Source organism: Symsagittifera roscoffensis, chromosome 1, assembly GCF_963678635.1.
Source record: "Symsagittifera roscoffensis chromosome 1, txSymRosc1.1, whole genome shotgun sequence".
Classification (NCBI taxonomy): Eukaryota; Metazoa; Xenacoelomorpha; order Acoela; family Convolutidae; genus Symsagittifera; species Symsagittifera roscoffensis.
The window spans coordinates 43,290,637-43,318,271 of record NC_087062.1 but is presented as its reverse complement, the minus strand read 5'-3'; the positions used below and the strand labels follow the sequence as shown (position 1 = coordinate 43,318,271).

General features: G+C 44.6%; 2 protein-coding genes across 9 annotated transcripts in view; one reads left to right on the top strand and one right to left on the bottom strand.

Annotated features, from left to right (window-relative positions):
- The window catches only part of LOC134844800 (inhibitor of nuclear factor kappa-B kinase subunit epsilon-like), a 572,416-nt gene that overhangs the window by 309,557 nt on the left and 235,224 nt on the right, over positions 1-27,635 (bottom strand). Inside the window, exon 1 of one of the 2 annotated variants that reach the window (XM_063861618.1) lies at positions 21,571-21,575. The exons of the other annotated variant lie outside the window; for it this stretch is intronic. The gene's annotated coding sequence lies outside the window, so the exon portion shown is untranslated. Of the gene's footprint in view, positions 1-21,570; positions 21,576-27,635 lie in introns of those variants that run through there. 2 annotated transcript variants of the gene reach the window in all.
- LOC134844738 (MAP kinase-activating death domain protein-like) overlaps positions 24,113-27,635 on the top strand; it is a 60,371-nt gene continuing 56,848 nt past the window's right edge. For all 7 annotated transcript variants that reach the window (XM_063861597.1, XM_063861590.1, XM_063861563.1 and 4 more), the window contains exon 1: positions 24,113-24,358. In XM_063861597.1, coding sequence (XP_063717667.1) covers positions 24,159-24,358 — 200 coding nt within the window. In that variant the 5' untranslated portion in view covers positions 24,113-24,158. The remainder of the gene's footprint in view (positions 24,359-27,635) is intronic.

Sequence of the window (27,635 nt, the reverse complement as noted above, 5' to 3'; positions counted from 1 at the left end):
TGAAGTGGAGAAGAAGACAACGGAATCCACACCGATGCCCCATATGGAAGATCAAAATCCAAAAACCGTGGAGTTTTCGCCGATAGACGCGTTGGAAGACACAACAGGCAATACCCGAGAAACGGTGAAAGACGACTCCCAAGTGAAGAAGACATCTTTTACAGAAAAGTTGGCGATGATGGTCGGAATGAAATCGAGAGACAACACGGCCGAAGAATCAAAAACTCAAAGAGCACGAACATTTGGGACAGTGAGCACGAAGGCGACAGAAGCCGACCTAAAGGAAGAACAAGCCAGAACAGAAGCGACAGCCGAAAACAAGACAACGGCTGATCATGAAACAGCTACTCTTGAGCTTGGCGACCTGATGACAAAACTAAATCAGATCGACAAAAAACTAAAGTACAGTGAGGAAGATAGAGACTTAATAAGGAAAGAGTTGAAATACAACAAACACGAGTATCTGGATAGTTATTTTAACCTGGCTAAGGCGACAGACGAGAGACTCCAGCAGATGTCGGACAAGGTAGATGCCACCAATGAAGAACGAGATAAGAGCATCAAAAAAAAAAAGATATGCAACAGTTGAAAAACGGATATGATGATGTTAACAGCCAATTAGGTAGCCTGGAAAAGAGAATGGACACAATGAACAGGAATCAGGCCGAAAGTTCGTGTGCAATACAGGCGAAATTGGATGCAATCTTAAGAAATTCTACCTCACAAGAAAGACCGGCAGCGGATCGCACGCAAAACACCAGAGTTGACTTTGTGGAACCACAAAGGAACAAACAGCAATCGACACCGTTGCCTTTAACCCGGGATGCGGTAGGCATAGCACCAACGGCCGCTAAAACAATCATGAAAAATGGAACATTAAACACAATGAGTGGTCCGGGGGACTCAACAGCTAACAGCAACGCAAGTCCGGATACCATGACGTGGGCAAGCACTTGGGAGATGATGAACAGGACTCTAGAGGCCTTCGCCACGAGGAACACTGACTCGAGCGAGAGGAGAGACGGAAAATCAAGAAAAACTTTCAAGAAGCCAAAAGAATTCAAAGACGACTCCGATGGATGCATTGACACTTGGGTGGAAGTGATGAGATTACACCTAGAGCAAGATAACTTAAATGATGAAAGACAAGCATGCACAGCCATACTCAGCAACTTGGAAGGCACGGCATTAAAATGCGTGGTTGCAAAGAAAGAAGAAGAACGCGATACCGCGGACAAAATCTTCGAAATATTGCTGAATCGATTCGGGTCAGGCATGAAGGGTCACCAAGCGATGATGCGATTTGAAAAGAGAAGGCAGAAGGACGATGAGTCAATTGATCGGTTCCTAGATGACCTTGAGAGCTTGAGAAGAAGGAGTGACCCAGAGGAGTCGACAAACAGAAGAAACTTTAGCATTGCCTCGAAGTTCATTGATGGGGTAAAAAGTGATGACTTAAGAACAATGTTAGCAACATACTACACATTGTCGAAAGACAGCGCACCGACCCCAGAAGAAATGAGACAGAAATCAAGGGAATACATGCTGATGAAGCCCAAGAAATGCTCATATTCAGAAAACAGGAACACGCAAGGGGGAAGCCAACCTCAGTGGTCGTCATGGTACAAGCCTAGAGATGACATGGACAAGCGCAGATCATGCGCGAACTGCGGGTCGGCGGATCACCACGTGGCTGACTGCACAACATACAAACAAGGCATGAAGAGTCTAGGATACGCACCGGATGAGGAGGACATGAGCCAGATGGAGGAACACGAGTACTATAGTGGCTTAATCATCAAGATAGGCGCGAGATGCTTCTTCTGTGACCAAGAAGGGCACTTCAGAATGGATTGTCCCTTGTTCTGGGAAGCGGTCAAGGACCAGAGTCACACCAAACATAAGTTGGCATTTGCGGCGGTGCAGAATCAGCGGAATAGACAAAACGAGTTTGAATCTAGGAACTTAGGAGCACCAAGCACGGAATTGCCGACGAAAACACTGAAAGCTGTAACACATGTTAATGGTGCGATAGAATCCGCAGCCGCGAACTCTCTAGAGATAAATTATGAGAAAGTGCCGACGGAAGCAATTACCAAAGTGAAACAGGATCTGGCTGCGAAAGAAATAGAGCAACGACTAAAGCAGGAGATCGAAAGACAGAATTTCAACGAAGCATTAACTGGATCAAAGCCAACACCAGAGGCTGTACCGGGCTCGACAAAGACCGGGATTTGTAACACTGTAAAAATGATGACGGGAAAGCCATTCGGCATATCGAAAATCGGGGCTAGAATAATGTCGATAATCACAGTGGGCGGCCACGAGATAACCAGAAACTTGAGCGAACCGAGCGACCAGACAATAATGCACATTGACGTGTACGCAGATTACTTGAGTTGTATAAGCCCACAAACGACTTCTAGAGCGTTGAGAGCACTACTCACGAGAAGGGGCAGCAAGTCGGTACGTGTTGATAACAGGTATACTAAAGCTTATGGTCCACACGAGGTGATGCTAAATATAGATGGAATCAACATCTATACCAAGACAATGATAACATGTGACGAAGACCTAATTGGGCAAATCTACGTAGGGAAAGAAGAGATGAAAGTGAGATCGATTGGACACTGCGCCATGCTTGAAGAAGATGCGATGCACATCGGGACGGAGGCAGATGTGACAGGGCACGTGCTAGACATAAGTGGCAAAAAGACTCAGTTACGTGGGTTACTTGATACGGGAGCAGTCTTGAGCGTCATACCAATCGAAACTTGGGAACGAATGGGCTTTAACAAAGTTGATTTGATAGACTCGAGAATACGGCTGTCAGCTGCAAACAAAGGGGCCCTTCGGGTGCTGGGCAGGACGCCGATAATAGCCCTCAATTTGGGGGAACGTAACCTGTGGATGAGCTTTCTCGTGGTAGAAAACCTAGATGAATCTGACCAATTCATTTTGGGCAGAGACTTCATCAGGAATTTCGATGTAGCGATTGATCTAAATAACGCAATGTTCAGGATACGGAACCCGGATAGGAGGTACGCAATCAAACCGGTAAATTTAATAATGGCAAATGAAACCAAAGCACCGGTATTCTTGAGTAGGAGGGTGAGGCTAAAGGCGAATGAAGCGGCAATCGTAGGCTTGAGGATGAAAAATTACAATGAACTAAGTGACAACAAGCAAGTGTGTATAGTTCCGAATCCTAATAGTCAAAGTGCTGCTGTTTTAGGAAGATCCTTCTCGATAACGAAGAGCGGCCTCTGCGTCAGTGTCTTGTTGAATACTCTTGATATACCGATCACGATACAGAGAGGGAAGAAACTGGGATATGCTTTACCGGTTAAAACCCGATATGAAACAACTGAGAACTCAAAACAAAATGAAGTTGGTGATTGTCCCAATCATAGGGACAAAATTTGTATCTTGAGACGATTGCAGAAAATAAAAGATTCTTCAGGTCTTGTTAAATCACTTAAGTCAGAGACGGACGATGGGCTGTCGAGCTGTTCGAACTTTCCAGAGCGGCCCACACTAGATGAAATGCAAACTGATAAACCGGTTCTGCCGGAGATTGCACATTTGAGGGGCAAACTGACAGATGAACAGCTCGAAGCCATCAAGGACGTACTAGAGCGGAACGAGGAAGTTTTTTGAAGACATAAGGCAGACATCGGGTGTTGTAATTTTGTTGAGCATGAAATAGAACTTGAGGAAAACGCAATACCGCACAGGGAGGGGGCGAGGCGCATGACCCCACACAAATCGGATGCGTGTAGAAAGGAGATTGAAACGCTACTAGAGTATGACATGATAGAACCATCCAAATCACCCTGGGCGTTTGGAGTAGTGATGGCCAAAAAGAAAGGCGACCAGTTGAGGTTTTGTTGTGACTTTCGATACCTGAACTCCGTCACGGTGAAGGATGCCTTTCCCATACCTAGGATTGATGAGAGCCTCTCGAAGTTAGGTGATGCAAAAATTTTAACGACTCTTGATTTAGGCTCGGCTTTTTGGCAGGTACCGCTGAGGAAGCAGGACAGGGACAAGACAGGGTTTGCCTGCGAGTTGGGTCTGTTTCAATAGAAACGGATGCCGTTTGGACTTTGCAATGCCACAGCCACGTTTCAGCGGTTGATGGCACACGCGCTGATAGGCGTGACGAAGAAATACGGCAATCTGGTAATGTGCTATGTGGATGACGTGGTAATAGCAACACCCACACTAGAGGACCACATTGAGAGACTTGACGAAGTATTTGCGTGTATGAGGAGGTCGGGGCTGAAGTGCAAACATCAAAGTGTGAGATACTCAAGGACTCGATAAAATACTTGGGCAGGATGGTGGACAAACACGGCATCAGACCAGATCCAGACGCGGTAGAGGCAGTTCTAACTTGGAAATCGCCGAAAACGGAACACCAATTGATGAGCTTTCTGGGTTTTGCAAATTACTATAGGGAATTCGTCAAAGGCTACGCAGACAAAGTTTATCCGATGCAACAGTTAATGAGACACAAGGGCAAGAAGTTCATGTGGAATAACGCAGCAGAAGAGTCATTCCAGAGAATAAAGAAAGAGTTGTGCGAGGCACCAGTACTAGGGATGCCAACAGAGAAGGGAATGTACGTACTGGATACGGACGCGTCGGTAGTAGCGATATCTGGAATTCTCCACCAAGAACAAGAGTGGAACGGGAAGACAGTCTTGAGACCAATGGCGTACGGGAGCAAAGTCCTAAGTGACACGGAAATGAAGTATGGAGCACCGAAAGCAGAAATGTTCGCGGTGGTTACCTTTGTCGAGAAATATAGGGCATACCTAGGCAGTGAGCCATTCAAGTTGCGAGTTGACAACCGGGCACTAAGCTGGCTGAAGACGTACTCAATGGACCAAAGTTACATTGGGAGGTGGATAGTTCGCCTGGACGGATACAATATGATAATTGAGCACAGAACACGGGACAAACATCAAAATGCTGACAGCTTGAGCAAGAAGACGGAGTTCTACGAGAGACAAGAACAGAGGGAGGCAGATAGATCTGAAATCAAAGATGGCTTCTCCTTCATGGACAAGGAAACGTATGACAGTCTTCCTCTCACGAGATGGTTGGACTAATCAGGCAAACCGATGGAAGATCACCCCGAGTTACCAAAGGAAACCACGAAAAAAACAATCTTGAGAAAGAACCGAGGGATGCCGATAGGAATAATGCTTAAGTCAAAGATCGTGAGGGAGACGCTCAAAGCAAAAGGTTACGATCTCAACCAAGTAGAAACGGGGGAAGCACAAATAGACGAAGACTTAAAGGGGTTACTCGAGAGACTAGCAGATGATAAGCCCGTGATTCAAGAAAACTGTAGAGAGGAACCTGAGGTCACAATACTGCGGAAGAACGGGACAGCCAGTGATAGAAACACCTCGAAGGTGACTAACCTAGATGGGAAGGAAGTGGTGCAGTCACTGGTTGAAAAGATCCCAGCTGAATTACTTGAACAGACTAGAGTCAGGAGAAAGAGAGTGGAATTCAAGGAAGAAGCTGAATACCTGGGACCAGGTCAAGAGTCCGGGGAGCGGTCCACGTCCACAGAAGAAGAAAACACTGAAGAAGAAAATTTGTCCGGGGAGTGTGAAATGCGGGATGTGGACTCGAAAGCGAGCAGTGACAATCAAGATAGTCTCTGCATGATATTGGCAGAAGAAAAGATTAGACACCACGACAGGGAACTACAAACAGATCCGTCATCAGGAACCTTCAACTTGGATGTGCAGGAGATACGAGGTGGTGAAGAACTTGAAAGGATTGCAGTTTCGAGAAAGCCATTCAGGGAGCTATCATGCAATTCTAATGTGAGAACAAATCTGGTGCCGGAAGACGACATGAAGGTAGTAAGGAGGATAGTATGCGTGAAGCTGAATGACGACGTCCACAACCCTGGGGAGATGAATGGGCAGATCATGGCGCTGAAGGAACATGTCAAGGCGAGATACAGGCTGTCGGACCTGGTAAGAGCCCAGAAGAATGACAAGATGACAAGCAATCTCTCCAAATGGATCCGAACGGGGTCTAAAGAGAAAGGGGAACTTGAGGAAGACAGCTACAAGATCCTGAGCCAGTTCTACAAAGAAAGGAAAGAGTTACTCTATCACACGGCTGATGGGGTGGTAGCATGCAAGAGAAAAGAAGAAGACAAAATACTACACAAGCACAAGCTCATCATATTACCACAATTATATCAGACAGAGGTGCTGTTCAGATCACATGATCAAATGGGGCACCAGGGGATAGACAAAGTGCAACAAAGAATACTTCACAGGTTCGATTGGCCAGGATTGAGGAAGCCTGTGAGAGGTGGGTGAATGCATGCCTGGCATGTTTGCAAGTGAAAGACCCTAGGAAGATGAAATTCCCACTCAAGTCGGTGGAAAGCTCGGAATTTGTCCGGGGAGTGTGAAATGCGGGATGTGGACTCGGAAGCGAGCAGTGACAATCAAGATAGTCTCTGCATGATATTGGCAGAAGAAAAGATTAGACACCACGACAGGGAACTACAAACAGATCCGTCATCAGGAACCTTCAACTTGGATGGGACTTGACTAAGGAATTAATGAAGAGGTCACACATAGCTCAAGCACACTCAACTTCCTACCACCCTCAGACCAACGGACTGGTAGAGAGACAGAATAGAACGTTGGTGAACATGCTGAGGGTATACTGCTCTAGATACATGACGGACTGGGATAAGTATCTGCCTCAAGTCGTAGGGGCATACAACAGTACTCAACACTCAACGACGGGAATCAGCCCATTCATGATGTTGACAGGCAAAGAGAGAGCGATGCCCCTGACGTTCTTTTACCCGGAGTATGAAGGAAAGAGGACGTCGCCTCAAGCTTACGTGAAAGAGGCGAGCAGGAGACAGCAAATAGACCATCAGAAGATCTGCATGACGGGTATAAGTGAAAGACCCTAGGAAGATGAAATTCCCACTCAATTCGGTGGAAAGCTCGGAATTTGTCCGGGGAGTGTGAAATGCGGGATGTGGACTCGGAAGCGAGCAGTGACAATCAAGATAGTCTCTGCATGATATTGGCAGAAGAAAAGATTAGACACCACGACAGGGAACTACAAACAGATCCGTCATCAGGAACCTTCAACTTGGATGGGACTTGACTAAGGAATTAATGAAGAGGTCACACATAGCTCAAGCAGACTCAACATCCTACCACCCTCAGACCAACGGACTGGTAGAGAGACAGAATAGAACGTTGGTGAACATGCTGAGGGTATACTGCTCTAGATACATGACGGACTGGGATAAGTATCTGCCTCAAGTCGTAGGGGCATACAACAGTACTCAACACTCAACGACGGGAATCAGCCCATTCATGATGTTGACAGGCAAAGAGAGAGCGATGCCCCTGACGTTCTTTTACCCGGAGTATGAAGGAAAGAGGACGTCGCCTCAAGCTTACGTGAAAGAGGCGAGCAGGAGACAGCAAATAGACCATCAGAAGATCTGCATGACGGGTATAAGTGAAAGACCCTAGGAAGATGAAATTCCCACTCAAGTCGGTGGAAAGCTCAGAATTTGTCCGGGGAGTGTGAAATGCGGGATGTGGACTCGGAAGCGAGCAGTGACAATCAAGATAGTCTCTGCATGATATTGGCAGAAGAAAAGATTAGACACCACGACAGGGAACTACAAACAGATCCGTCATCAGGAACCTTCAACAGTACTAAACACTCAACGACGGGAATCAGCCCATTCATGATGTTGACAGGCAAAGAGAGAGCGATGCCCCTGACGTTCTTTTACCCGGAGTATGAAGGAAAGAGGACGTCGCATCAAGATTACGTGAAAGAGGCGAGCAGGAGACAGCAAATAGATCATCAGAAGATCTGCATGACGGGTATAAGTGAAAGACCCTAGGAAGATGAAATTCCCACTCAAGTCGGTGGAAAGCTCGGAATTTGTCCGGGGAGTGTGAAATGCGGGTTGTGGACTCGGAAGCGAGTAGTGAGAATCAAGATAGTCTCTGCATGATATTGGCAGAAGAAAAGATTAGACACCACGACAGGGAACTACAAACAGATCCGTCATCAGGAACCTACAACAGTACTCAACACTCAACGACGGGAATCAGCCCATTCATGATGTTGACAGGCAAAGAGAGAGCGATGCCGCTGACGTTCTTTTACCCGGAGTATGAAGGAAAGAGGACGTCGCCTCAAGCTTACGTGAAAGAGGCGAGCAGGAGACAGCAAATAGACCATCAGAAGATCTGCATGACGGGTATAAGTGAAAGACCCTAGGAAGATGAAATTCCCACTCAATTCGGTGGAAAGCTCGGAATTTGTCCGGGGAGTGTGAAATGCGGGATGTGGACTCGGAAGCGAGCAGTGACAATCAAGATAGTCTCTGCATGATATTGGCAGAAGAAAAGATTAGACACCACGACAGGGAACTACAAACAGATCCGTCATCAGGAACCTTCAACTTGGATGGGACTTGACTAAGGAATTAATGAAGAGGTCACACATAGCTCAAGCAGACTCAACATCCTACCACCCTCAGACCAACGGACTGGTAGAGAGACAGAATAGAACGTTGGTGAACATGCTGAGGGTATACTGCTCTAGATACATGACGGACTGGGATAAGTATCTGCCTCAAGTCGTAGGGGCATACAACAGTACTCAACAATCAACGACGGGAATCAGCCCATTCATGATGTTGACAGGCAAAGAGAGAGCGATGCCCCTGACGTTCTTTTACCCGGAGTATGAAGGAAAGAGGACGTCGCCTCAAGCTTACGTGAAAGAGGCGAGCAGGAGACAGCAAATAGACCATCAGAAGATCTGCATGACGGGTATAAGTGAAAGACCCTAGGAAGATGAAATTCCCACTCAAGTCGGTGGAAAGCTCAGAATTTGTCCGGGGAGTGTGAAATGCGGGATGTGGACTCGGAAGCGAGCAGTGACAATCAAGATAGTCTCTGCATGATATTGGCAGAAGAAAAGATTAGACACCACGACAGGGAACTACAAACAGATCCGTCATCAGGAACCTTCAACAGTACTCAACACTCAACGACGGGAATCAGCCCATTCATGATGTTGACAGGCAAAGAGAGAGCGATGCCCCTGACGTTCTTTTACCCGGAGTATGAAGGAAAGAGGACGTCGCCTCAAGCTTACGTGAAAGAGGCGAGCAGGAGACAGCAAATAGACCATCAGAAGATCTGCATGACGGGTATAAGTGAAAGACCCTAGGAAGATGAAATTCCCACTCAATTCGGTGGAAAGCTCGGAATTTGTCCGGGGAGTGTGAAATGCGGGATGTGGACTCGGAAGCGAGCAGTGACAATCAAGATAGTCTCTGCATGATATTGGCAGAAGAAAAGATTAGACACCACGACAGGGAACTACAAACAGATCCGTCATCAGGAACCTTCAACTTGGATGGGACTTGACTAAGGAATTAATGAAGAGGTCACACATAGCTCAAGCAGACTCAACATCCTACCACCCTCAGACCAACGGACTGGTAGAGAGACAGAATAGAACGTTGGTGAACATGCTGAGGGTATACTGCTCTAGATACATGACGGACTGGGATAAGTATCTGCCTCAAGTCGTAGGGGCATACAACAGTACTCAACACTCAACGACGGGAATCAGCCCATTCATGATGTTGACAGGCAAAGAGAGAGCGATGCCCCTGACGTTCTTTTACCCGGAGTATGAAGGAAAGAGGACGTCGCCTCAAGCTTACGTGAAAGAGGCGAGCAGGAGACAGCAAATAGACCATCAGAAGATCTGCATGACGGGTATAAGTGAAAGACCCTAGGAAGATAAAATTCCCACTCAAGTCGGTGGAAAGCTCAGAATTTGTCCGGGGAGTGTGAAATGCGGGATGTGGACTCGGAAGCGAGCAGTGACAATCAAGATAGTCTCTGCATGATATTGGCAGAAGAAAAGATTAGACACCACGACAGGGAACTACAAACAGATCCGTCATCAGGAACCTTCAACAGTACTCAACACTCAACGACGGGAATCAGCCCATTCATGATGTTGACAGGCAAAGAGAGAGCGATGCCCCTGACGTTCTTTTACCCGGAGTATGAAGGAAAGAGGACGTCGCCTCAAGCTTACGTGAAAGAGGCGAGCAGGAGACAGCAAATAGATCATCAGAAGATCTGCATGACGGGTATAAGTGAAAGACCCTAGGAAGATGAAATTCCCACTCAAGTCGGTGGAAAGCTCGGAATTTGTCCGGGGAGTGTGAAATGCGGGTTGTGGACTCGGAAGCGAGCAGTGAGAATCAAGATAGTCTCTGCATGATATTGGCAGAAGAAAAGATTAGACACCACGACAGGGAACTACAAACAGATCCGTCATCAGGAACCTACAACAGTACTCAACACTCAACGACGGGAATCAGCCCATTCATGATGTTGACAGGCAAAGAGAGAGCGATGCCCCTGACGTTCTTTTACCCGGAGTATGAAGGAAAGAGGACGTCGCCTCAAGCTTACGTGAAAGAGGCGAGCAGGAGACAGCAAATAGACCATCAGAAGATCTGCATGACGGGTATAAGTGAAAGACCCTAGGAAGATGAAATTCCCACTCAAGTCGGTGGAAAGCTCGGAATTTGTCCGGGGAGTGTGAAATGCGGGATGTGGACTCGGAAGCGAGCAGTGACAATCAAGATAGTCTCTGCATGATATTGGCAGAAGAAAAGATTAGACACCACGACAGGGAACTACAAACAGATCCGTCATCAGGAACCTTCAACTTGGATGGGACTTGACTAAGGAATTAATGAAGAGGTCACACATAGCTCAAGCACACTCAACTACCTACCACCCTCAGACCAACGGACTGGTAGAGAGACAGAATAGAACGTTGGTGAACATGCTGAGGGTATACTGCTCTAGATACATGACGGACTGGGATAAGTATCTGCCTCAAGTCGTAGGGGCATACAACAGTACTCAACACTCAACGACGGGAATCAGCCCATTCATGATGTTGACAGGCAAAGAGAGAGCGATGCCCCTGACGTTCTTTTACCCGGAGTATGAAGGAAAGAGGACGTCGCCTCAAGCTTACGTGAAAGAGGCGAGCAGGAGACAGCAAATAGACCATCAGAAGATCTGCATGACGGACTCAGGGTATAACCAGATACTGGTTATAATTGATCACTTCACAAAGCTGGCAGAGGCGGTGCCGTGTCAAACAGCTTTGGCAGAGGAGACTTGTGACCACTTGATAACCCATTGGATATCAAGGTATGGTTGTCCAATGACTTTTTAGTCAGACAACGGCAAAGCCTTTGTGGGGGACTTGACTATGGAATTAATGAAGAGGTCACACATAGTTCAAGCACACTCAACTACCTACCACCCTCAGACCAAGGGACTGGTAGAGAGACAGAATAGAACGTTGGTGAACATGCTGAGGGTATACTGCTCTAGATACATGACGGACTGGGATAAGTATCTGCCTCAAGTCGTAGGGGCATACAACAGTACTCAACACTCAACGACGGGAATCAGCCCATTCATGATGTTGACAGGCAAAGAGAGAGCGATGCCCCTGACGTTCTTTTACCCGGAGTATGAAGGAAAGAGGACGTCGCCTCAAGCTTACGTGAAAGAGGCGAGCAGGAGACAGCAGAAAATTAACGAGCTGTGCAGGAGGAACACTGCGCAGGCACAAATGAGACAGCGCAAGAAATATGATGAAAAAATATTACAGGCGAAGCCATATGAAGTGGGCCAGTATGTGTGGGTTTTCCAGAATGTGATACCGCCCAAAGGGACGAAGAAACTACTCAAGAAATGGAGAGGGCCATTCATGATAACTGAAGTACATCAACAAAGACGGTTCTACCGCTTGAGTACTGGGCGAGCAGCACATTATGAGAACCTGAAGCCTCATATCCCATCCCCAGAGGACTGGTGTGTGCCAAAAGACATGGAGGGACTAGAGTACCTACTGGTGGAACCAGCATGTGAAGTGAACGAGAAAGGCACCAGAGATAAAAATGATGGCAATGAAAACTTGAGTTTGGATGACAATGAAAAAATAGACGCGGACTCTGAAGCGGAATCTTTCGTGGAAGAAGATTGGAACGATCCGGATCAAGGTGAGGTGCCGAAGTGGACAGAACCAGACTTGTCAATACCAGCGGGAACAAGGAGTGGCAATCGCAAACGCACAGGCATGAGATACAACAGGTACGGGGACGATTTCCTGATCGACAAGATAAAGCCCGATGACCTATGCAGAGAACTAACAAGTGTGGGCGAGCTGGCGGCAGATGGTGAATGGCAGATCATCAATGATAATGAACACTATCCACAGGAAGACTACTCGACGCCGGAGCGGGAGACGGATTTAGAACAGAGCGAGATAGAGAGGAGGAAAAATACGAACCTGAGGATATTAGAATGGATGCGCGATGTCAAGAACGAAAGCGAGGAAGGACAGAGCATACAGAGCATACAGCAAGAGAGAGCGATGCCCCTGAGGTTCTTTTACCCGGAGTATGAAGGAAAGAGGACGTCGCCTCAAGCTTACGTGAAAGAGGCGAGCAGGAGACAGCAGGAAATTAACGAGCTGTGCAGGAGGAACACTGCGCAGGCACAAATGAGACAGCGCAAGAAATATGATGAAAAAATATTACAGGCGGAGCCATATGAAGTGGGCCAGTATGTGTGGGTTTTCCAGAATGTGATACCGCCCAAAGGGACGAAGAAACTACTCAAGAAAAGGAGAGGACCATTCATGATAACTGAAGTACATCAACAAAGACGGTTCTACCGCTTGAGTACTGGGCGAGCAGCACATTATGAGAACCTGAAGCCTCATATCCCATCCCCAGAGGACTGGTGTGTGCCAAAAGACATGGAGGGACTAGAGTACCTACTGGTGGAACCAGCATGTGAAGTGAACGAGAAAGGCACCAGAGATAAAAATGATGGCAATGAAAACTTGAGTTTGGATGACAATGAAAAAATAGACGCGGACTCTGAAGCGGAATCTTTCGTGGAAGAAGTTTGGAACGATCCGGATCAAGGTGAGGTGCCGAAGTGGACAGAACCAGACTTGTCAATACCAGCGGGAACAAGGAGTGGCAATCGCAAACGCACAGGCATGAGGTACAACAGGTACGGGGACGATTTCCTGATCGACAAGATAAAGCCCGATGACCTATGCAGAGAACTAACAAGTGTGGGCGAGCTGGCGGCAGATGGTGAATGGCAGATCATCAATGATAATGAACACTATCCACAGGAAGACTACTCGACGCCGGAGCGGGAGACGGATTTAGAACAGAGCGAGATAGAGAAGAGGAAAAATACGAACCTGAGGATATTAGAATGGATGCGCGATGTCAAGAACGAAAGCGAGGAAGGACAGAGCATACAGAGCATACAGCAAGAGAGAGCGATGCCCCTGACGTTCTTTTACCCGGAGTATGAAGGAAAGAGGACGTCGCCTCAAGCTTACGTGAAAGAGGCGAGCAGGAGACAGCAGGAAATTAACGAGCTGTGCAGGAGGAACACTGCGCAGGCACAAATGAGACAGCGCAAGAAATATGATGTAAAATATTACAGGCGGAGCCATATGAAGTGGGCCAGTATGTGTGGGTTTTCCAGAATGTGATACCGCCCAAAGGGACGAAGAAACTACTCAAGAAAAGGAGAGGACCATTCTTGATAACTGAAGTACATCAACAAAGACGGTTCTACCGCTTGAGTACTGGGCGAGCAGCACATTATGAGAACCTGAAGCCTCATATCCCATCCCCAGAGGACTGGTGTGTGCCAAATTTTATGACAAAGAAACTCAGAGAAGTGAGAGAAAAATGCGGACTGGAGCTGGAAGGGGAGGAGGCCGAGCCTACCATAGGACGGAATTTCAAAACGAAATTTGAAATATCAAACGAATACTCAGAGAATATCCTGATAACGGATAGTGACTTCATTCTCTCAGACAGGACTAGCGCAATCTGTATCACGGCGGACAAGAGTTTCAAATCAAGACTGGAAGCAGACTTCAAGAGAGAATACCAGAACGTGGAGTTTCTGTTTAGACAGAGACCGGGACTGCGAGGAATGGCCGCGCTTCCACCATCAGTAGTACAAGTCCCGGGCAAATATCTGTGCTTCCTAGTGACGAGGGTCAATGACAGAAACACGATCGACCCTGAACACGTGATGTTGACACTAACGAGACTACCAGACTTCATGATCGAAAGAGGGATAACGAAGGTCTCAATGCCGGTGTATGACCCAAACAGGGGGAAATTGAGCCCAAGGGAATTGTACGCTATCCTACACGTGGTCTTCGCAGAAACTGAGATAATGGTGCATCTTCACAAGAAATAATACTTGAGCATCGCCTGAGTCGGGTACGCGGGGTCTTGAGTTGGGCATGAGGGAAGAATCTCGAGTTAGGTGTGGGGGTACAATACAGGTAGAGATTTTTAGAGGTGATTGGCATGACAATTAACATTTTAAATGATTGATGGTGCTAAAACATAAAATGAATCTGCATGTTTTTATAAAATTTCCAATTGAACTATTTTAAATAGGACGGAAAGGAAAGGGTTTTAACTATAATAGTAAGAGGGTTTTTGGGTTAGGAACACCACCTGCTAGTCTAAAAATGGAGTGTTATTTTCAGATTGATTTGGTAAAGTCAAATTGACTACTCAACTATATTCAATTGAAGAAAGAGAACACAAGTTGAACGACACCTCAAGAAGTAATACTCAAGTTGCTCAAGTAATACTCAAGTTGCTCAGGTAATACTCAAGTTGCTCAGGTAATACTCAAGATCATTTGGAAATTACGGAAATGGCAGATCGATTCTGCAAGTCCATGCCAACGGCTTTGAAAAAACCCACACTTGACGAATTATACAGACGTCTGAGGGACCTGGCTGGATTATACTCAAGTGGATGAGAGAATGGCAGTGATGTTGAACGCCATCCTCCAGTTGGAGGATAAGGGCGAGTGTCGGGAGTCTGCGACAGAAGCAGTTTTGATGGTGGGCTACACCACCGATGGGATATCTAATCAAGAACAAACCAGGTGGCTGTCTTGGAACGTGGACGGAGCAATAAGGGGGTTCGATTTGGCAAGGAACCCTGGCTTGAGTAATAACACTGAGTATGGAGCAGGGGAATTCCCACTACCGGCCAGACCATCAGCCAAATCCACGGGCCAGAGCACGAGCAAGACACCGTTGATGTCTCGAGCACAGCAGACGGGGGAAGCATATCCGGACGTCAGCATCATGAAGAGAGAGCTTGAGAGGACTCAGCGGGAGAGAAACAAGGCGAACCTCGACTGGGATCAAGCGGTGCTCGAGAGAGGCCAGGCAAAAGTTGAGAGGGATCAAGCCCGGAGGGAACTGGACATGATGAGAGCTGAACAGCTACAGGCAGAAAGGGTGCGCGAGAATGCCGCCAATTGCGAGCAGCTGAAGTCAGAGCTTGAGAGGATCCAACAACGACAGCGCGAGCTCGACATGCAGAAGGGGGCTAGGCCCAAAGAGCGGGTGATGACCGGCTCAAGGCCAGAGTCACGCATGGAGGTGGATGAGGCTCCTAGGTCGAAGGGACGATTCAACCTCGATCTTGCTGCTCAAGAACATATGAACGAAGGGCTGGAAGTGTGGATATCGTCTGAATCGGCGTCCTCCCTGCTTGGTCTAGAGACACAAGCAATACGCCCGTTGATGGACGTCGCGCTGCCTGGATATACGCCAAGTTCGACCCCGGGTAGTAGTCAGGTGAGTGGTAGCTCGTCACGACTGAAAGAATTGCACGAGCGGCTACAACTAAGGAATCGCGAGAGTCCAGCAAGAGTGGACCTGCCCTCGACGTGGGGGGAACAACCTGTCAGGAGTGTGGTAATCTCGAGTTACAAAAAGAATACGGAAGGTAGATACCACAGGTACAATAGGATGGACTGGAGCACGGCGCAGATGGACAGGAGAGATTGCTTCCATAACGCGCCTTGGGTGGAATACTTCACGCAGCCACGTGTGCCCGAAGGAGTGGTCCACTTGATCATAGGGGACAGCTTGCTGCGGGTGTTGACCCGGATCCAGTCCCATTGGCAAACGGGAATCTTGAGCTTCGCTGGAGCCGCGACGCCGCAGATGTTAGCGACACTTGAGATGCTAGGTATGGCAAGAGTATATACGGTGACACTGATGATCGGGACGAATGACGTGTCTAGGGAGGAAGCAAGAAAGGTGATGCGGCTGCACGACAAGATGAGCTGCATTCTCGAGGAATTGCGAATTCAAATGGATCCGGCCATTCCTACGGTGTGCACCGTCCCTTACAACATGAAAGCGGATCAACATGCAATGGAGATGAACACAAAGGTGCGAAACTTGAATGAAATAATCAGGCTGATACACAAGAGAAGCGTCCTCCCCGTTGGGCTGTTGGACGTGGCCGAGCAAATGGAGCTATCTGCTTTCCCTGACGACGCATCTGCGGATGGGATTCATTTTGATAGGCCCAGAGGGGTAGAGTGGTTGAATGACGTCTTCCAAAGGCACATAAACGCGTTGGAGACAGAGTTACTAGAGACGGCACAGGTCACGTTCGGACCACCCCCAAATCCACCTTTCTTCAACTCGAGAGCTTTGTCCAGCCACTTGGGGGCGATGGCTGATTCTAGAGACAGTTCGAGAGATAGCCGAACCAAGTTGCCGGGCGCTGCGCCCATGGAGGCTGATGAAGCAACGTCATCAACGCCCCAGGGATCGATAATATCCTCGGTGGTGGTGGCGGAGAAAAGGAAGCCTGAGAAACCAGTGGAGACCAACAGGCTGAAATATGAGGAGAAGGTCAAGGAGCTGGACCTGGAGGACCTCGAGTGCAGGCTAGAGTTGGCGAAAGCTTTGGGTCTTGAGCAGGTGTCGCACGAAGACTTGGGCGGACTCCAGTGTGTGGACTGGCTGAAGGCTCACGAGACACACTTCTCGAGAGCAAAAATAGCAGAGACGGCGGATCTGACTGGGATTCCCACAAAACATGATGGGGAAGCCCATGGTAAGTGCCCCAAGCTTGGAAGAAGTCGACGTGATACACGAGAAGATGATGGAACTTGAGCCTCTCCTAGAAGCCTCGGGAGAACGCAATCTTAGGAGCATCGACCTCACACACGGGGATTGTCCGTGCCACTGTCTGGCGCAGACAGTGTGGTACCCAGACCAAGCCAATCTCTGCCTCATCTGGGATGTAGAAGAAATCAGGTCGTTGGGACTACCAGAGCATCAACAAAAAGTGACCATCTTGGTGGTGAGCACAATGCTGGCTCTACGATGGATGGAAGAAAACATAGCAAAGTATCGAGAATCGAAGACGCCAACAGCAGAGTCGATTCACGCGATAGATTACAGCAGGAGACTTGAGTTGTTCGAGACAGCATGCAAGGTGTTCGCCATACCAATGGAAGTCAGACACGTGTGGAGCCGCTTGAGATTCTTTCCTTGGTTTCGCGCGTCGTTAACATCCTGGTTATATATAGCGACGAAGGATCACATGAGGAAACATCAAAAGGAATATCGACAATTCCAGGCCGAGATAGGACCAGATGCCTTCAAGAGACCTCTGCTGACCCATCGAAATGCGATCACGACGGGGTGGAAAAGAGTGGGTAGAGTATCCAGAGACAACACTAGAGCGAGGGAGTCAATACTGGAGGAGGACCTGGCGAAGAATGTAAGCCTGAGTCTTCACAATTCCTTCTGCTTAAACCGGGAGTCGAAGGTGAAGAGCTTGCCAAATCAGGCGAAGAGATTGCAAGAGCAAAGGGAGTGGATGCGATCCTATGAACAGCTGAAGGCTTGGGAGGAGATTGCGATCAGCTCCGATGACGAAGAGGCACTATTAGAACAGATCACAGTGTCAAAAATATCTGGATCGGGTACCTCGAGGGCGAAGAACACAAGGTGAGCCGGTGGCTCAAAAGGAAAATTCTAGAGTCTTGAGTCTTGAGAGGGAGGGGGCTCTAGGGTGAACTCGAATGAAATCTGGGTTCACGAAAAAGAAATTTTAACGAATAAGATATTGTTATTAATATGCTAGATCTATTATATAAATCAAAATGCTGCATGACAATTTCCTGATTGAATAGGACAAAAGAAATTTTAAATCACCAACTTAAAAAGCGGGAATTCATAAGGTGCAGGTGTGTGCATATTTTGATTGCTGTTTAGCGATAGTGTGAAAATTTTATATGGTGGTAAATTTTGGAAGGTAGATAAACTTAAGTCTGCTGCAAACTTCTGTAAATGACCACTGGCACTGTATCTTGAGTGACACTCGGGCTTCTGGGGATTCACTGACAGAGACAGCACGCGATGAGGACATCGATCTTGAGTCCGGGGAGTATGTGCCAGTCGGTCATGTCTGGAAGTTTGACCTTGAGAGACACGAAAATACGTAATTTTGGAGTGAAATTTTAATTTTCGTGTCTCTCAAGGTCAAACTTCCAGACATGACATCAATGAAGGGGGCGGAACGACATCAATGGGCCAAAAGAAGACAAAAGAAAATTTTACATGGCCGTGAATTTTGGGGTGTAGATAAGCTTAAGTCTGCTGCAAACTTCTGTAAATGACCACTGGCACTGTACCTTGAGCAACACTCGGTTTTCTGGGACTCACTGGCAGACGACAGCACGCGATGAGGACATCGATCTTGAGTCCGGGGAGTATGTGCTAGTCGGTCATATTTGGAAGTTTGACCTTGAGAAAAACAAGAACGCTTAATTTTGGAGTGAAATTTGATTTTTCAAAAATTCGAATGGAGCCTGTCATGCACGATTTTCTCGCGATAACTGAAAACCGAAAAAAAGAAATCAGAACGGTCGAGTAACAATCGCGGAAAAGTTGCCAGAAAAAGCAGTAGGAAATTGCTATTTGCAATTTCCGTCACAATAAAACTAGAGTAGAGCTGTCCTATCTGAAACAGAAGGAAGCGTATTCCCGAGAACTGGACTATTATTGCTCGACTGGATTATTATTCAAACTGGACTAGAGTGAACCTTCGATGGAAAGGTGGACAGCTTGAGTGTCCCAATGGTTCACGAGAAACTATACTCTAGAGTTCAAACTTGTTCCTGTTATTGAAACTGATAAACATTAAACTCATTTAGTTATATTATTTAATTCTCGAGTTGCTTACCAACTTAATTACTCCCAGTTCTTGAGCGTGCTACGATGTGAGTACCCAATTTAAATTTCTAATGTGTGTTTTATGATTGTTATGTTGAGGTAAGGCGAGTTTTAGGTTGATCCATCAGGTTGATCCAACGTTCCACTGTCTAATAAAAAGTAACTTAACGGATTGTTCCGACCCGGTTTTTAACGGCGTTCATGTATTTTGGGTATCTAGAGACCTAAGTATGGGGACGTTCTTATTTCTAGAGTGGGGGGTATTTTGGTAGTAGCCTTTAAGCTGTAACGGGTCGTAGTCTCATGTCACAAGCGAACCGAATTGGCTCCGACTGATTTGAGGTAGAAAAACACAAGAGATAGGGTCTCTGACTCTTGAGACAATGGTTATTGGGCCTATTTTTCTTAAGCCTCATGTGTGACTACAGTAGACGAATGTTACATTAGTTGCGATAGCGTTAACAAGGGAGATTGTGATTGAGAAACAACAACAAATTGCAGAAGTAGCAGACACCGCTCCGAGTTGCAACTATTGTGTCGCTATTATAGTTGCAAGGCCGTTGCGAACAACGGTGAAGGCTGGAAAACCAGCCTTCCGGAAGGAGAATAAGGGCCTGATTTCCCCGGTTTCAGGAATCCGGAGGGGTCTCGGGACTGAGACTTTTAGTATCTTATATAAACTTTTAGCTTCCCTGTCATGACCTGATTTGAATTTAATTTACATCTGAATTCATTTTGCTAGGATGAGAAGCTAGGAGTTGGGGGAAAGGGTTGATCCATCTTCGATGGAGATGATGATTTTTATCTACTGAACAAAAACAATAATAATTCAAGTAGTAGTAGCCCTGATTTTGGGAGTGATCTCGTGGTCTGGGGATACTGAGACCCAGCCATGAGCTCACTATTTCTGCATGTAATCTAGTTAATTTGAGTGTTTTTACCGAAGCCGAAAGCAGTAACGTTTTTGTCGACCCGATGTTAGAAAGACCACCGAAACTACTGGCTTGGTAGAGACGGTTAAAAAATTGTAAAGCTCTGCTTAGACGTTAGCCAGTCGTATTAGGACTTAGTTTTGTTTTCCGTCGATATGTATCTTCCGGGCGAATGTTACACATGCGGTCGGAGCCAATTGGGTTCAATTGCGACATGAGACTACAAACCGTGTTACAACTTAAAGGCTACTACCAATATACCGCCCACTCCAGAAATAAGACTCACCCTAATGGTCAGGTCTCGAAATACCTAAAACACGCGAACGCCCTGAAAAACAGGGTCGAAACCTCAAGTGTACCGTTAGTTTTTATTGGCCAGTGGACCTTTGATCCATTTCAGATGGATCAACCTAAAAACTTAAATTGGGTACTCACATACCAACACGACCTCTAGAATCGAATAACTAATAAAGATGAAGCAACTCTAGAATTGATTTAAGGTAGTTAAATCTATCTCGTTGAGTTTTGAATAAATAATTTTGAACTCAAGAATAAGTTTTTCTTTCTGAACCTTTGGGCAGCTTCAGTTGTCCACCTTTCCACTCAAGTAATAATCTGGTCCTAATGATTATCTTCTCTACCCGTCTTCCGTAACTCTTGATTTTCTATCGGGACCAAGATAGCTCTACTCGTGCTGGATTATTATGGTAAAATTGCAAATAGCAATTTTACTCTCGGCTTTTTCCAGCAACTTTCCCTTGATTATCACTCGAATATTCTGATTGCTTTTTCTCGTATTTTCAGTTGTCGCGAGCAACTTGAGCATAATAGGCTCAATTCGAATTTTTTAAAATCTTACTTTTCTCCCCAAAATCAGGATTAGACGTTCAGCTCAAGATCAAACTTCCAAATATGACCGACTGGCACATTTTGGATATTTTTGCGTTTTTTGAAGGATATCAGATATTTAATCACGTCGATAACCAGAATTCCACAGGATTTTAGCTCTTCGGAGATATCACGAGTACGTTCTCTGCGAGTGTAGACGATGGCTTTTACCTGGTTGTTGATGTTTAGGGTTCAGAGTTCTTCTAATAGCTGGGAGGGAGTGAGTGAGTGTAACGTTTTATTCTCGGGTTTGAAGTTACTTCGATGTTTTGTCAACGAGTTGTTTATTGTGTCATGCCAGATGACTAAGTTTGTTCGTCGTTGGAGCGCACCTCGTCTCTTTACCAGGTTCTGTACTCTCATCAAGGGATTCTTCGAATATGGGTTCTATGAAAGCCCTGAAATGGTTGTGGATTGACTTGCAAAACTTTGACGTTCTCTTCGCTTCAGTGATGACTTGACATAATTTAGGGAGCTGGCCCGCACAAAATAAACATTTTTGCATTAATCATCTGAAACTATTTAATAAGTCGATCACAATCCGGGCAGTGTCGTTTTCTTGCTCGGGACAGTTATTCGTCTTCGGGTGTTATGCCAACACAAACAATGTGGTACCAACTCTAACAAGACTCGCATAAACTCTGTGATATCGCTGGATGGTTTTTCACATGATCTTGAGGCGCAATTGTGGTATTGAGTTTCAGTGGATGTATCAAGTGAGTCACCACGGTGACTCCTGGTTCGCGGCATCCGTTTGAAATTATTTAATAATTTTGTCACAACCATTAGGCTATGCAACTTAGGTTTTAGGCAACTTTGATTTTTATAATTCGATTTTAAAATTTAAATTAATTTAGTTGTCTAATTTTTTATTTGCTGATTTGTAAAATTCCCACTAACCGCTTATCATGGGTTAGTTCAGTCCCCTAAAGTCCAGTCAAAATCCTTTTTTTTACCTTTATGCTGCGTCAAGATGAGGAAAAACAACAAAGAGTGTACAAGCAAAGATTGCTTAAAACCTTCAGGACTGATACATTGGATTAGATGTGATTGTTGTTCTAGTTGGTATCATATCAGTTGTGTAAATATTTCTCTTAGCGACTCTGAGAAAACCCAATGATTTCAGTGTCCTTTATGCGTTGATGTAAAATCTGTTAATAAAGCAACAATAGGTAATGATTTAGTATTAGACAATTATGTTAATACAGCCATCTCAAATGTCCGAGTACTCAAGAGAGTACCAAAAGACTCGCGTGTTCACTTGGCGGAAAGTCTGTCGGACAAAATAAATGACATCGTCTACAATGTAGAAGATGCTACAAATTGGCTAATTTTTTTAACGTCGTTCTTGTTTTTTTTGGAGCAACCGAAAAGAAGTGGACGCAAACAGACCACAAGCATGAGCTCTTTGATAAATAAAAAAATTCGAGCAAATGACGTGTCACTTCCAAAACCCCATCCCCAAGTTTCAAGCCCGCCTCTGAGTGACCTCGAGCAGAGAATAAAGTTAATAAGTAGTGAGCTCGATGAAGGAAATGTAAAGGGAGGAATAAGGCTTGCTGCTTCGGATGACAAATTAGCTCCTTTTTCAACTGATAACTATCAAAAATTGTTGTCTAAGCACCCGCAGCGAGCCAAATTTGCAGCTCCAAATCCAGAAAAATTGGATAGTTTTTTCGTAACCGATTTCGACATATACAAAGCGATAATGACCTTTCCAAACGAATCAGCAGCAGGTCCTGATAAAATATTTCCTCAAATTTTTAAAGATCTTGTTAGTAAGTCGAATGGCAGTGCAGGACTCAATTTTCAGAAATCGCTTACTAAGCTGATAAACCTCATTGGAGATCGCAAAATACCGGAACCACTTAGACCTTTCTTTTTTGGCGCAAAGCTTATCGCCCTCATAAAAATAGACGGAGGGTTGAGACCGATTGCCATAGGCAACACGCTGAGACGTATCGCGTCTAAACGCGCTGGAAGCAGGGCCCTCTCCGAGCGACAAAATTTTTTCGGAAACGTACAGGTAGGATGCGGTACCAAACGAGGAGCAGAAATAGCTGCGCACTCGTTTCGAAACCTAATTGAACGCGACGACAATCCAAAATGCACTGTTCTTTTAGATTTTAAGAATGCCTTTAACTCTTTAAACAGAGAAACAATGCTGAATCATGTTTTTTCAAACCGCCCCGAATTGTATAATTACACCCATTGCGCGTATGGTAAACCTAGTTACCTTTTTTACGGAAGCTCTGTCATAACGTCAGAAGACGGAACTCAGCAAGGTGATCCTGAAGCCCCACCCCTTTTTGCGGAAACAGTTCATACACTAGTCAAACAGTTGGAGTCGAAAATTAACATCTGGTATTTAGATTATGGGAATTTAGCCGACGACTATAAGGTAGTACTCCGGGACCTTAAAAACATTCTGAAATCGGAACAAATTTACGGCCTGAGCTTAAACACTGAGAAGTGTGAACTTTGTTTTTTGGGACCGACTACTAGTACACAGTATAATTCAATTTTAACACAATTTCGAAAAATATGCCCCAAAATAAAAATAAAAACAAAAGAAGAACTCCTCATTTTAGGATCTCCAATCGGCGAACTTTGCCGAAAAGAATTGCTCGACGAAAAAATTAGGGAGCTTGAAAAAATCTCGGATGTCATTGACAAACTAGAATTTTTACCTTCTGAAAAACTGCTTTAGCATGCCAAAACTCCCATCTTTTTTGCGTACGAGCCCTTGTTTTTTGCAAAATGATTTTTTGGAACGCTACGATAAATTACTAAGAAATTCGTTATGCAAGGTCACTATGCGTCTTAATCTCTCCTCTCTCTCTCTCTCTTAACAATTTAACATTATACACATTGAGAATATGCCACAGGTTTTGATTAGACTCAGTTTTTATCTGCCTGATATGTCGCAAATGGAGTAGAAAAGAGTGGTGCAATACTCAATTTTGTCGGGAACTTCTTTTAGATAACTAATATCAAAATTTCAAATAGGGAAAACTGTGATAAAATTAAGTTTGTTAAAATATTTGGTCATGTTCTAGATGTCAGATGGTGAGATGAAGACTTCTGTCGTCATAAAATAATGAAACCATGGCTATACCACAAGAGACAGTTTCGCATCTCTGCCCTAGATTGGTCGACTACATTTGCTTTGTAGGTGCTCGTTATCCCAATAGTAATAGCGTAGCTCAAACACCAGAATTATTACGCCGGTACCCTGTAACGGATCATGAAGATTTTCATCTGCCACCAGATGTGGTCTTCTTTTGTCAGCCTGAAGGATGTATCAGGTATTTGTTTAACTATAAGTGTAGTTTTTGCTGAGTTAAATCATATCGTAGAGTTTCCGCATGCACGGTAGACGCGCGAACGCGCAGTTTAAAGCCTAAATAATGAAATTGCACCCTCTGATTTGATTCGAGCTCAGCTTAAATTGTTAGCGCTGGCAATTTAATTCTTTACGTGCTTTCTCCATAGTATTTCAATAAACATCGGAGATTTCGCAAAAGGCACTGGAAAGGCGCAGATGATCGAAAACACCGCCGAACTGAAAAGTTGTTGAGAAAGATCAACTGAAGGATTTCCAGAAAAATTTACCAATGATAATCAATAATTTGCAAAATCAGTTTTAATTAATTCTGTATTTGGAATTTTGGCAATTAAGAATACGTGTAAGTGATCATATGTTATTTATTTATTTGCGGGCTTCACTGTCTCTCCATGTTTAAGCTTTTTCAACGTAATATTTTTAACGAAAGATGTTTTGCACGTTAAAGCTATAGCGTATATTGCAATGCTTAAAAAATTTTAACGGGCGTTTCTTCTGACGCACATTGTAGAAGTCGTAGTAGGTGTTGATTTGCTAACACGCCAATATTTTGCAACGCTTGCAACGAAGTTTTGATATCTTGGAACTACATATTTCATGTATTCGCTAAGCAAAGTATATATTTTCGTTTCTCTGTTTGCTTAACCAAATAAGAAATAGCAACGCTAGTCTGGGGTGCTGTCAGCGTTCTCCAATACGTTGCAAATACGGCTTCCAAATGTGACTGCTCGAATTTTTTAAGCTTCCGAGATATCACGTTTTGTATGATTATTCAAAAGTTTTCAAATTAATTATTTTTAAAAAACTTCACGAAGTTTGAATTTCTCAACCCTATGGTGAAGTGCTGTCGAGGTATTCTCATTGTCCAAATGTGACTGCTCAAATCCTCTTAGTTTCAAAGATATGCTTTTTTAATGTTTCAAAAAAAATTTTCAAAAAGATTAGAATCAAAAAAACTTAACAAAATTTGAAATTCCCAAGCCTCAATGGGGTGCCCCTAGGGCATTCTAAAGTTGCAAGTCTTGCCTCCAGATTTGTTTGCTCAACTTTCTTTAGTTTGCGAGATATGTCGTTTATGGTTTTTCAGAAATTCCTGTTTGATTTATTAAACAGGTATTATGAAAACGTTTTTTTTTTCCAGATGAGATCTGGTTTTTTTTTTTTTTTTTTTTTTGAGACGCTTTTTCGAAAAATTCGCTTTCCCAAAAAACTACCAGTCATATTCTCATAAAAGTGGTACCAATGGATTCAGTAGCGTTTCACCTACCTGCCTGCATAAAATTTAGGGCAATTTTTACCCTACCCCACCCCCTACGGTCTTAGAAAAGCTTCACAACTCGGTACTTTTTTCACTTTTTGCCCATTTTTTCGGAAATTTTCGATTTCCTCAAAAACTACCCGTCCAGATTTGGGATTAAGGGTTTAATCGATAGACCAGGTTGTAGGAAACTCCCATGCACAAGCGGCTGGTCCCTAATTTGTTAGGGGAAGAGCTATAGACTTAGGAAAAGTCACTTTTTTGATTTTTTTTGCCTATTTTTTCGGAAATTATCGATTTCCTCAAAAACTACCCATCCAGATTTGGAATTAAGGGTTTAATCGATAGACCAGGTTGTAGGAAACTCCCCCGCACAAGCGGCTGGTCCTTAACTTGCCTAGGGGAAGAGCTATAGACTTAGGAAAAGTCACTTTTTTGGCCTTTTTTCAAATCTTTCCGATTTCCTCAAAAACTACCCGTCCAGATTTGGGATTAAGGGTTTAATCGATAGACCAGGTTGTAGGAACCCCCCCCCCCTACACAAACGGCTCGTCCCTAATTTGTCTAGGGGAAGAGCTATACACTTACGAATAGTCAATTTTTCGGTTTTTAGGCCATTTTTTCAAACTTTTTCGATTTCTTCAAAAACTACCAATCCAGATTTGGGATTAAGGGTTTAATCGATAGACCAGGTTGTAGGAAACTCCCCTGCCCAAGCGGCTGGTCCTTAATTTGTCTCGGGGAAGAGCTGTACACTTATGAAAAGTTTTTTAAAAAGTTTATTGGCATTGGTACAAAGATTCAATATACTTATTGTGTGTATTTTTTAGACAATGGAATCCGCTATGCTTACGTTTTCCCGCTTTTGCTTGGTGCTATTGGCTTTGTGTTGAGTTTTTTTGTATGGTTCGAAGAAGTCCAACGAGAAGTTGCACGAGTTACGCTAGTTCTCTTTAATCAGGTCGGTTTGTTCCAGAACGTTTTTGTGATGTCAGTTATAGTCAACATATTATAGTCATATTTGCAATGCTTGGACAAAATTTAATTAATTCGAAAATTAAAGAGTCGTTAGAAAAATGAAAAATACTTTATTTCATTAATGTTAGCTGGTTTGTGAAACACATTTCACTTAATTCTAGTGAATAATTATTCACATTGTTGAAGCATTGTGCATATGATTTTATTTTAAATATATTTAGCATGTAACCATGATTGATACGGTTTGCCTTGTCGCACTGTATAACGTTTTTTCTGAAATAACCAAACAGGTCTCTCCAGCTTCCAGCTGGGCCCCTATTGTCTAGGGAAACACCTATGGACTTGAAAAGTTCCCTCATGAAAACTTTTTACCAAAGCGTTACCAATGAATGCATAAGCTTCTCTTTCACTTTTTTTGCGTAGGAAGGGCGCTATCGACTTGGGAAACCTGAAATTTTAAAACAATTTTAAACTAATCAATATTAAAATGATCAAACAGGTCTCTCCAGCTTTCAGCTGGGCCCCTAGTTTTCGAAGAAATTGGAAATTCTCATTTCTATACTGTAAAATTCTCTGAAGGTTTATTCCTGGCCTCCAAATATGACTGCTCAACGGTTTTTAGTTTCCGAGATTTTACGTTTTTATTATTTTTCAAAAATTATATTTCCAAAAAATATAGAGTTATTTCATTGTACTCCCAGCAGTTGCAGCTGTGGCCTCCATCCAAATATGATTGCTCAAGTCCTTTTAGTTTCAGAAATATGGCGCTGTTATGATATCTTAAAATAAAAAAGTTTTTGATAAGGAATTCGCGACGCTTTGGCGCGGTGATGTCAATTTTTTCCAGAAATTGCAGATGTGGGATTTAAATGTGACAGCTCTTCCTTTCTTTCGAAGTTTGAGTGTTTTTTCAATTTTCAAAAAAAAAATTCACAGTTTTTGACAGTTCAACCATATGTTGTGGTGCTGTGATGGTACTAGCAGGTAGTACACGAATATCGGA